The sequence below is a fragment of the Cydia pomonella genome, chromosome 5 (genome assembly GCF_033807575.1).
Source record: "Cydia pomonella isolate Wapato2018A chromosome 5, ilCydPomo1, whole genome shotgun sequence".
NCBI classification, from domain to species: Eukaryota; Metazoa; Arthropoda; class Insecta; order Lepidoptera; family Tortricidae; genus Cydia; species Cydia pomonella.
Genome location: NC_084707.1, coordinates 13,484,915 through 13,497,547, shown reverse-complemented (window position 1 = coordinate 13,497,547; position 12,633 = coordinate 13,484,915). Strand labels below are relative to the sequence as shown.

The 12,633-nt window shown below is 37.9% G+C and overlaps 1 protein-coding gene across 7 annotated transcripts in view; it reads right to left on the bottom strand.

The window, feature by feature from the left end:
* The window catches only part of LOC133517762 (uncharacterized), a 99,994-nt gene that overhangs the window by 50,126 nt on the left and 37,235 nt on the right, over nucleotides 1–12,633 (bottom strand). For 2 of the 7 annotated variants that reach the window (XM_061851169.1, XM_061851170.1), the window contains exon 1: nucleotides 10,955–11,509. The exons of 3 other annotated variants lie outside the window; for them this stretch is intronic. In XM_061851169.1, coding sequence (XP_061707153.1) covers nucleotides 10,955–11,127 — 173 coding nt within the window. In that variant the 5' untranslated portion in view covers nucleotides 11,128–11,509. Of the gene's footprint in view, nucleotides 1–10,954; nucleotides 11,513–12,633 lie in introns of those variants that run through there. 2 more of the 7 variants (XM_061851166.1, XM_061851165.1) reach the window with 2 other exon arrangements.

Sequence of the window (12,633 nt, the reverse complement as noted above, 5' to 3'; positions counted from 1 at the left end):
GTCAGACTGTATAAATTTTGTTTGAATAAATAAAATAAATAATAAATAAATAAATATTAATAATAAGTCATTTATTTCAAGTAAGTTACACTCATATCTTGGTTAGTAAAACTTAATTCTAAAATACTACTGCTTAAAACCTAGGATATGGATAGGATATGTATATACATCTATATCAATTAATTATTTTTCTTGTCAGCGAAGTACGTCACGTGTAGACGATTGCAGTGAAGCAAAAAGGGGGAGTCCATCATATCCTCTATCATCTTCATGATGATGTTGGTGCTGGCGTGTATCCAGTGCACCAGGAATACGGCCCTCTTGCGCATAGTGGCATAAAAGCAATCGACCCTGGCTTCGGCGAACATCCCTGATACGCCACAGAAGCGCAGCAGCCTCATCAACACCCGGAACGCGTTAATGGAAGGTTCCGTAACTTCATACAAAAAAAGCCATACAAGCTAACGGGCGTTTCTTCACTTATGTATGTCTTTTTAATAAGGAAATCGGAAAAAGCTCATTGGCTCAACCAAATCATATTCAAAATATTTTTTGTGGAAAATATTGTTTATTCTTTTTTCAGATTTTTATTTCAAAATTTTTGCACACTTGATTCAGAAGTTAAAGGAAGGGAGCATGTATTATTATTTCCATAAGTATTGATTTTACCAAAAAACACTAGTAAATAATATTATTTTTAAGACCTTTGAATGATGTGCATACATGGATTTTACCGGAGATTATTTTTTCACTTTTAGTTAAGTATACATAATTGCATGCACACCAACCAACCGGCTGTCAAAGTCATCGTATGTAGTTTATTAAAAAAAAATGTTTGTATGAAAACTTCGGCAGTTATTTACGACATGACAGCTGTCGCAGTCACATCACATTTGACATAGATCATTCAGTTTTATTGTGTGAGGTGCAACCAGTGGTATTTCACTAAATTATTTGGGGGTCTCGGCTCACGTCTAGAACATGCTCCCGGAAATTCCCAAAACTATTTTTTCCGAGAATCCCGGACAAATTCCCGGGAAATCTCGAAATTTAAGGAAATTTAGAAAGGGTTTAAATCAATTATAAACATAAACTATAGTGCGTACCAACATGTTTTTGCTGCGTGGGTAATAAGTATAGACCTTTTTCTAATTTATTATTTTATTATACATAAAACAGGAAAAAACGCACTTCATTTGTACAAAGGCGAACTTATCCCTTTCAGGGATCTGTCCCAGTTAACCTTTGAACAATTGAGAAAGACTTGGAGAACGGTAGACATCAAGACGGTACTTAACGGCATAAAAGAAAATATTTAATTTCCTAATAATAGAATTCAACGAATATATCTCTACATGTCTATCTAAATCGTTGAGACGGCCAACGCAGATGTCTGCTGTACTGCTTTAGTGGGTAATCTAGAGCGATGGAAGCTTTACTGCCAGTCTGAAACCAGTGAATAAACCACCAAAGTACGAGGGGTGGCTGAGAAGTGATCTACCTGACTATGAAAGAAAAGACGTCGCTGGGTATTTTATTTTTACTTTTCTATATAATCTCCTTCTACCGAAATGCATTTATTACATTTGTGAAATAGCGACATTAAACCTTAAAAAAAAATCTTTCGGTTTATCGTCGAAATATTCGTTCAACGCGGCTATCATCTCATTATCAGTAGAAAATCTTCGCACCCTGAGATCTTTCCTTAAAAGTCTGAACAGAAAATAGTCACAGGGGGCTAAATCGGGGCTGTAAGGGACGTCAAATAACTTCGCTGCTGGCTTCCATTTGCTTTAATGTTGATTTGGTTGTGATAGATATTTACATTGTTGACTGTAAAACTATAATTTATGATAAAAAATCTCATTAAAATTAATAAAGAAAATCAAAGCAAGGTTTATGTTTCATTAATGCAACAGGCGTTTTTTGAGAAAACAAAATAAACGGTAAATTTCATTATCTTTCCAAATATATAAGTTTTATTGGTGTATGATATTACATAACCAAGTAATGATGAATTTTAATCAGCATGGGTCACTATGCACCGTTACAAAAACGGCGGCCGACCGTCGTCGACTAATCAATATTTCTCTATTTTACTAATCACTTCGTGTGAGGTGTCGTTTGAAAGAATATTAAGCGTAATATTCTTTTTTCAACAACTATTGTCATAACTGTATACTGTCGCTTACAAAAACGAAAATCGTGAAGGAGACGACTTGTGGTTAATATGACTATAGACTATTATGATTTTACGTCACTTAGAACTACATTTATACGTAAGTAATTATTAACAAACGTTGAATAACCGATAATAACCAAATATACGGTTATTTTTCGGCCATAATCGTAATCGGTTATGAAGTTAGGCCAGTTATTGCGTTCCCTAGTTTGATTGCTCTACTACCTTATATAGTTCAGGAGAAAAACGACTTTGAAAAATGTGTCCATAAAATGACGTTTTTGACATTATCTCGGTGACGGTTCAAGATAGGGGGCTGAAAGTTAAGGTGTGTTTATGTTATAAAATAGCCAACAAATGACATTATAAAAATCCGATATTCGTCACAGGGGCCACTTCTCCTTCCTTAGCCTACTAGACCCTTTACTGTCATCTTTCGACACATAATTAAAACTTTTAGAACGCCATTTGACTTTGACCCTTATTCTTTCACTGATATGTGTTGAATTTGTTAAATATCAAAAGGTAGATCAAAGACCAAAGGGATAGCAGCATCGTTTCGAGCGATGGCAGCATAACCTTTAGGTAGTGCTCGGTAATATGGCGCCGGTTTTGATATTTAACAAATTGAACATATCTCAGTGAAAGAATAAGGGTCAAAATCAAATGGCGTTCTAAACATTTTAATTATGTATCGAAAGATGGCAGTAAATTTACGTCGCTACAAAGTTTTCTTTAACAATACACCTCTATTTCAAATTTTCTTTGCTATTAGAAACCTGAGACGGAAAGCAATCAGATTTGTCTCGCAATAAACAGGAATAAAATAAAGATTCAAGATTCAAGTCGAGACAAACAGCAACAACTTACATATTTTGGCCACATAATGCGGAAGGGATATAAGAGCCTAGAAATGTTGACCACTGTTGGGAACAGTAGGGGCAAACGTTAAGGCAAGTTTTGCGCACCAGGTAGATCAATAACTTAAACTTATCATCAAAAAAAAATCTGTTCTATTGTAAAAACGGAATGGACAGAAGTCGAAGGAGACGTACCATATATGCGAAATGTAGTTCACCCATTAATGGACAAGATCCTCAGCCATGAGGGAGCGACCGAAGAGCGGAGTAGACTGGACGATTGGAAGGCCTTAATATCACTTTTTCAAAGAAAACTTGGAGAGGTAACTGCTAAACCATGCATTTAACTACATCGAAGGTGTTCATGACCTTATGCTCCAGACCATAGTCTCAAGTGTTTATGACAATAGCTCTACTGAAGCTGCTGTGTCACAAAGTACTAAGATCTTTGGTGTCGTCATGTATCTCGTCCAAACGACAGTGGCTAAGCGTATCTTCTACTCTCAGCTGGCAAATGGCACAAAAAATCAGAGCAACTTTTTAACCGACTTCAAGATTTCAAAAGAGGAGGTTATCAATTCGGTTGTATGTTTTTTTTTTGTTTGTTACTCCATAAGTCCGTCATTTCTGAACCGATTTTAAAAATTATTATTTTTTGTTTGAATTTATATAATATTATATACAGCTTGGTCCCGTTTTTGTCAAAACTCAGTTCTGATGATGGGATCCATGAGGAATCGAGGGAACTCTTCAAATGTGAAAGGCATACATAAAGTGATTTTTGTATTTTCTGTAACAAATCAAGCATTTAAAAAAGTAACATTTGATGAAGTGGAACTGCTGATGATGATCAGAATGGAACTCTTCAACGACGCATAGTACACGTTTGGCGATTTCTCCTCTTCGCTGTGTTTGTTAAGTAAATTAGATTTTCAAGACAAATGTTTGTCAGGTTTGAGTCCTGACGATGGGGTCCATGAGGAATCGAGTGAACTCTTCAAATATGAAAGGCATATATATAGTGATTTTTGTATTTTCTTTAACAAATCAAGCATTTACTTTTTAAAAAGTGACATTTGATGAAGTGGAACTGCTGATGATGATCAGAATGGTACTCTTCAACGACGCATAGTACACGTTTGGCGATTTGTCCTCTTCGCTGTGTTTGTTAAGCAAATTAGATTTTCAAGACAAATTTTTGTCAAGTTCGAGTTCTGACGAACTCTTCAATGATGCATAGTTCACGTTTGGCAATTTGTTCTCTTTGCCAAGCAGTTAGGTTTTCAAGGCACATTTTTATATTTCTATCCTATTAAGTTTTTTTAATAATTATCTGGTGCTTTATTTCATGCATGGTTTGAAATAATTTATCTTAAATACAGTCGAATACCCTATTGCGGGTAGGTATCTTACCAGTCAACCATAGGGCAAATCTGAAATGTGTCAAGGTGGTTGCATTGGTAAAAAAAAACATGTTACCTCCTTTTCTACATAATTAGGCGTAGGACGCCGTTTTTTTAATATCATTGTATGAAATCTCAAATCAACAATAATCGTTCTTTCACCGGTCTCCCTCAATGAAGTCGGTTTTTTTTTTTCTTAAAAATTATGTAGATAAGAGGGGATCACAGAAGGAAGAAGTATGAGCTTTCGAAAAACAGACGCGAATGGCCTAGAGCTATCCAAAACTAAACGCAAAGCTCTGTTCCATCTGCTCTTCTCATCTTGCTCGGTGAAGGAAAACATCGTGAGGAAACCGGACTAATCCCAACAAGGCCTAGTTTACCCTCTGGGTTGGGAGGTCAGATGGCAGTCGCTTTCGTAAAAACTAGTGCCTACGCCAAATCTTGGGATTAGTTGTCAAGCGGACCCCAGGCTCCCTTGAGCCGTGGCAAAATGCCGGGACAACGCGAGGAAGAAAAAAAAATCGAATTTTCCCGATTTCCAGGGAATTCCCAATACTGATTCGGACATATTCCCGGGAAATGTAAAACCTTCCCCAATACTGAGATTGCATGCCCTACTCACGACTACTCCGAGCAGTTATTAACGGCACAGTCTAGTGAGCGAGAAAGGGAACGCGTCATAAGCGTTATGTGTTGGCGTAGGGACATCGACTAACATAAGAATTTGTTAGGCAGTGAGAATACTGTTTATAGTATATTATTATTCTGTGGTGGTACGCCCCTTTATTGTCATTTTATTTTATCACATGTTGATTTAACAAACATCTGAGATATACGAGTAGATTGTGTCAGGTAAAAGTAAGTGATTAGGTTAAGATTAGATATCCTTCTATTCAAATAAGCAACAATAATGCTGCTAAATAATAATTAGCTGCTCTTTGTCGTTGCACTTCCTAGGAAGTAAGACTTCATTATTACCAATTCAGCGCTTATCACGACACGTTGTCGTTACTGTTACGCCTCTACGATGCATATTTATTACATACCGGAAAAGCCGAGAATCGGCTACGACGTAGCGCAGGGGTCGGCAAACCGTGATCTCGCGATTCGCATGCGGCTCTTTGAACTTGCAATTGCGGCTCTTCAAGACACCCACAAAAATAACACTTTAAGAACTTAGCTCTTTGGTATTCGTAAAATTGACGAGTTCTGCAGTTGGCGATTCTCCTCAAAAGTTTGCCGAAACCTGGCGTAGTGCGACAAGCGTAAAATAGCAGTGAATTGAGAGTATTGAGCACAACTATGGCTAGAAGGTTAGACGGTATTCGCTTTCGGAAAAGCTAGTGTCTCGTCTACGTTAAATCTGTATTAGGCGGCCGAGCGAACTCCAGGCTCATACAACAAGACACCAAGTGCTCGTGACCTGATACCATCTGCCTTACTAAGTCGCTTACGTGATTTGCTGAGACATTGACACTGGTTAGTATTACTCCATCAATGTTAGAAAGAGTTAAAGACCGGACACGTCTTGCGAACTCCAAGCAGTCAAGCCCTCTCGCTTTTATAAAGTCTTATAATAAAAACGGGTGGCGTTAAACACGTTAAAGAAATCGCTTTTTAACACCTCATTGAAAAAGATGGATACTGACATTATTACGCTTTCATGTAGACCATAATATTCTTAATAGTTTCCCCTCTTGGTTAAAGGTTGGATAAGGAATATGACTTATCCACCCATTTGTGCTGAACTTGACATGCCCATCAAGGTTAAGAATTTTTCAGTTCAAGTACAAATCACTACATCGCATAACCTGATCTAGTGTAAGAATCTCGTCCAAACGACAGTGGCTAAGCGTATCTTCTACTCTCAGCTGGCAAATGGCACAAAAAATCAGGGCAACTTTTTAACCGACTTCAAGATTTCAAAAGAGGAGGTTATCAATTCGGTTGTATGTTTTTTTTTTGTTTGTTACTCCATAAGTCCGTCATTTCTGAACCGATTTTGAAAATTATTATTTTTTGTTTGAATTTATATAATATTATATACAGCTTGGTCCCGTTTTTGTCAAAACTCAGTTCTGATGATGGGATCCATGAGGAATCGAGGGAACTCTTCAAATGTGAAAGGCATACATAAAGTGATTTTTGTACTTTCTGTAACAAATCAAGCATTTAAAAAAGTAACATTTGATGAAGTGGAACTGCTGATGATGATCAGAATGGAACTCTTCAACGACGCATAGTACACGTTTGGCGATTTCCCCTCTTCGCTGTGTTTGTTAAGTAAGTTAAGAATTTTTCAGTTCAAGTACAAATCACTACATCGCATAACCTGATCTAGTGTAAGAACTTGATCAAATGATCATAGTTAAATAATTACATTCATAATTTAAACATAACCAAAAAAACTGTATGAACTGAGTTTAGGAGTGCTCGAGTCAACAGATACGCAGATTAAGACTTGTGTTTATAAGGTAAAAGATTCTCCGTCTGCTGAAAAGGCGTTTTTTTTGGAGCCAAGTCCTAAACCTTTCGCCTGCTAGTGAAACATTTTATTACGTATGCAGCGGTCTTCAATGGAAATAATACTTTAGAATACAAAAGCAAATAATTTGCTAATATTTTCTTGTCCTGCGACCTGTCTCCTGGTGAGAGGGGGATCAATTCAATTTAAGAGTTTACCTTTTTAGGGTTCCATAGCCAAATGGTAAAAAACGGAACCCTTATAGATTCGTCATGTCCGTCTGTCTGTCCGTTTATGTCACTGCCACTTTTTTCCGAAACTATAAGAACTATATTGTTCAAACTTGGTAAGTACGAGTAGATGTATTCTATGAACCGCATTATGATTTTCACACAAAAATAGAAAAAAAAAAAACAATAAATTTTGGGGGTTCCCCATACTTAGAATTGAAACTCAAAATTGTTTTTTCATCAAACCCATACGTGTGGGGTATCTATGAATGGGTCTTCAAAAATGATATTGAGGTTTCTAATATCACTTTTTTCTATACTGAATAGTTTGCGCAAGAAACACTTCAAAAGTGGTAAAATGTGTGTCTCCCCCCCCCCCTGTAACTTCTAAAATAAGAGAATGTTAAACCTAAATAAAAATATGATGTACATTACCATGCAAACTTCCACCGAAATTTGGATTGCACGAGATCTAGTGAGTAGTTTATTTTTTAATACGTCATAAAATTAAAAAAAAATATATATTTTTTCATCAAACCCATACGTGTGGGATATCTATGGATAGGTGTTCAAAAATGATATTGAGGTTTCTAATATAATTTTTTTCTTAACTGAATTATTTGTGCGAGAGATACTTCCAAAGTGGTAAAATGTGTGCCCCCCCCCCCCCCCTGTAACTTCTAAAATAACAGAATGATAAAACTAAAAAAAATATATGATATACATTACCATGCAAACTTCCACCGAAAATTGGTTTGAACGAGATCTAGTAAGTAGTTTTTTTTTTTAATACGTCATAAATGGTACGGAACCCTTCATGGCAGAGTCCGACTCGCACTTGGCCGCTTTTTTAACTGTTGGTTACCTCAACTGCGTCAACCTGAACTGGTTGATTAGGGGACTCTTATACAAATACATGTGTTTGTATTTTCTTCAATAAAACAAGCATTTGGGTACATTCAAAAAGTACCACGACGATTTAGAGAAATTTATGGATTAGTTCTTTGTCAGTATTTCTTTGAAAATCCGAATCATGTGTGCAATGTCATGCGCTGATGACAAAACTAACTGACGTCACCAACAGAAAACATAACTCAAGTTGAGGTGGATAGGTCACATGGTACGAAATGGCGACGGATATCGTGCGAGATAGACGAAACAAGTTTCAGAATGTTAAGTAAGGCCGACAAGGGTAGGGTAGCGGTAGAGACCACAGGGCTCTATTTTATACAGCTACAAGCGTAAAGCTGTTGTTGACATGCGCTGAAATAAAGGGGAAGGCCGATGAAAGCTACGTCCGCTCTTTAAGATTCCATACGTCAAGAGAAAAAGAGAGTAATGAGATGGGTTCTAACTATGTAGTGAAACTATAACAGGTACAATAATGAGGCTTTCCTTAGAACCTACCTCTTTCGCATCGCAACGCAATGACATTTCGGAGTGATCAGGTAGGTAACTGTAGGCGGCGGAACTGCCAACCTTTGTGCTGCAATTGCGTGCTGGCAGTCTGGCCGGTACGGATGCCGCTGCCAACGCGCGTCTTTTGTTTATATGTCACAAGTATTTTTCTCGTCAATGAGCAACAAATGTTTCGTTTCCATATCTTTTGTAATTTATATGTGTAAATAGCTTTTCTTTGTAAATATTGTGTGCTTCTCCCGTGCCTGTATATATGTGGTTACTTACAGCGAAGTTTTCCGTGTTTTATTGGCTCAGGACTACTTCGTCTACAACCCTATTTTATCATTTTTTAAATCGTTTACAATTTCTAAATCGTCACCTTCCTAACTAGGTCATTCTCGAATAATTTAACGGCGGTTAGACTCAACTCCGTCAAACTTTTCATACGTTTAGTATGGTTTGACGGAGTTTAGACGCAGGCACAAATCTGGTGAATGACTCAACTCGTCCACATTACTATGTTAACTACAGTCCCAGATCTTCTACATTCCCATTTTGACCACAGTGCCAGGTCGTCAACATTGTACCATCCATTATCCTGACTGTCGTCTATAAATAAGGCAAAAAGGCACTTTTCATTTACTTTTGCATTCCTTTTTCCAACTGAATTTTTTTGTTGAAAATTATTTTTACCTCCACCAATGCCAGCACTGTGAACCATATTGAAATGTTGACGAATTAAAACAGTGGACCATATGACAATACAGACAAGTTAAGAAGGCGGCGAAATAGGATTGTGGACGAAGCGGTCCTGAGCCTCTTTATTTACCGATACCGAGGGATAATTATTTACACAAAAATACAAATAGAACTTGTTATTGGCACTGCTTATGGGTAACTGATAGATTACACACAATTATTTGCAATCGAAGAATTGCAAGACTAAAAACAACTCTGTCATAAAGCCAAACAGTAGCGCATAAATGCATTTGGTACCTAAGTAATTTTAGTCAATGTTACCTTATCTGCAGGTCACCGTCGTGACCTACAATCTTTATGTCTATTTGTGCCGTTTTGGTTATCGTTTGCGCTCACTGTTAATCTGTATGCATGCCTGGAGGTAAATTCAATTTAATTGCATTATTGTGTTATAAACGGTAAAATTACTGTAATAATATGTTGACTAATATACAAATAATGGAGATAATTTATGCAATCTAAGCAGTGCTAAAGATAAAAATAGTTAATTGTTTTACAAGGGGGCAAAGTTGTTGTTTAATCGCTCGTGCTAATATAGATACCAGAGCAAGCGAACGATTCCAAAATTGAACCGCGAACGTAGTTAGTGATTCGAAAAGTGAATCTTGAGCGTTGCGAGGGTTTCAAGGTACGAGGGTTAAACAAATTTTGACATCGTGTGAAACAAATAACTATTTTTATCTTTAGCCCTATTTTAGCGATATTGACCATGTCGTCGGTCTACCGTTCCGCTGTGCGCTTTTAAGACACCTTAGTCTTCAACTGTGAATTATAGTTTCGCTATATCCGCTCGGCTGTCCGACTCAGCCCGTTCCTCAGTATGTACTAGAAAACTGAAATCTAGTATTACTAAAACAGTAATCACATCCACAAACAAGTACACTGAAAATTTGGTTTGTAGCAGCAGCCATTTTTAAATTTACTAATTGTTCGGCTATTATGAAAAATAGTCATAAGCCGCTGTTGCTATCGTAGTGAATGGACCACTCGCAATGCTGAGACACTTTCACTGCGCACTCCTCGTCACACCTGAAACGATTTCTCAGGCTACGGCTTACAGCAAATTTCATAATCGTTTTCCTCGAGTTATTCAGTTGAGCGCGGATCACCACCAACTCACAAGTCAAACGAGGAAAGATCACAGGTAATTGTCAGAATATAGGTACTACGACTCCCAGGTGAAGAAATAAACTAGTTTTTTAACACGAGATCCGAAGTATCAAGTCGACTATCTGATACGACTTCTAATGTTCAAGCAGGCATGACGTGATGTGATCCAATCATTACACTGACACGCTCGATTTCATGAAGCTACCACTTGTTGACTTTCTTCGCACACTGGGCGTAATATGAGCGACTTCGAAACCTTTGCGAAATCGTTTGGCGACCATGTAATCAATTGACGTTCGTTTACGTGTTTCTGTAAATGCTATGCACTCATTTTATTTTTCGAAAATTGAACGCTGGCGAAATGCGCAGCAAAAATCAACATGTTTTCTTCATGAACACTCGATAAAATGTAGCGTTCGCCGAGGAGAGCGTTTCACTAGCTATATCTAGTATTGACGACGATAGAAATGGTCAGGGTCAAGGGCGCGAGACGTGTTTGCTGTCCTAAAAATCGTTATCATTTCGTGAATGCAATAATTTACCTTGAAAAAGTGTTGACGGCCACATCGACGTCAAAGAAAATGTCTACAAGTTCGTCAACATCCGAGTGCGGCGTGAGCGAAGACGGCACCGAGGGTGACGGAGTTGCGGCTCCGTCTATGCTGGGACCCCCAAAATCGAAAAGCACCGGCTCTGTATGCACCATTGGCAGCATGGCTACAGCAAACACCACAACTTTTTAGTACGATTCACTAGACTGCGGTCTCTCAGTTTTAAATTCGCACAACACTGTTTGAATTCGCATCCAAACATACACTGCATTGCGCCACGCTTTTTCCAAACGCTATTTTTTGTTCAGAGAATTATCTAGAGCACTTGTAATCCAATGTTCAAAATAATCCTAAAGCTTCACGTAACTGAACGTCTTTTTCAGGATTGCCGATTGTAGTAAATATATTACGTAGCGATATTGCAATTTCCTATCAATATCCGTGCGAAACGTTCACTACAAAACGACGATGAAAGTCAACTGAAAGACGAGACGTACGTATACATACATCCTTTTCGTTCGCCACTTCACATAATATCAACACGACGCGACGCAGAACGGCGGCTGACGGCGACGGTCGCGGGAGGCGAAGTCGGGACTGGACCTGATAGCGCTGCTACGGTCACACCCGTTGCCTTTATCTTATGAAGCTCTGTAGCGATCTCGCTCGCCGTGACGACACATTCATAAACTTGACGAATAAAACCGATCATGCACGAATTAAAACGAATGGCTAGACACAGGTAGATGTTTTTTATTAGCCATTTAGCTAAACTATTTGTTGCGAAATAAATACAGATTATGAGAGGAAACTGATTACGAGAAACTTTTTTCCCGCGTACATATATTATATACATATATGTATGTAATTTCGTATTTCAAAATTGCTGTTTTTTTTTTCTTATTAGATACCTTAAGATTATAAGAAAAAAAACTGCAAGTAGTTTTTTTAAGGAGTTTTATATCTGTAATTATTTAATATAGCATGTAATCGTACTTGACACGTTGGTACACGTGACACTGGTATGTGCGTGCATTACCTATCTGCGTACCTATACATACGTACACCAATCAGCGTGACGCACACATGAAAGTGAAATGGAACAGTACTTATTCGTGTCAAGTGCACTATTTAGATAACAAGGCCATTATTGCACTATTCAATTTAATTATTTCAAACAAATACAGTGAATGTTTAAAAAACTTTTAATTAAGTATTCGCATAAAAATATATCAATATAGATACCTACGTTAAGTTATCATCAAAGCAACATTAATGTATATGTAACTGTATGTAGAGCATCAGTTGACACGGATGGTGAAATTATGTTAAGGTCTAGGTGAGGTACGCATGTGCACATCTGTTTATAAGCCGCGTATGAAACAAGTTCAGTATAAAAGCAACTAGACTCGTTTAATGATAGTAAAACTCGCATGACGTAAGTGGCAATGGTACGCATTACAAAATAGAAATGCATCAAAAATATGCATGTTAAAAAGAGTGCAAGCGATATTGTGGTCGGGTAGGAGCGAGAGGAAGAGGTGGCGGCGCGTGCAGATATCGGTGCAGGCGGCCCCGCGGATCTGTGTCAGTGGGTCACGGCAATGACGTGGCACACGGCCGCGGCGAGTCGCGCCGCGCACTTCATTCTAATTCCGCTTCGCCGGTGT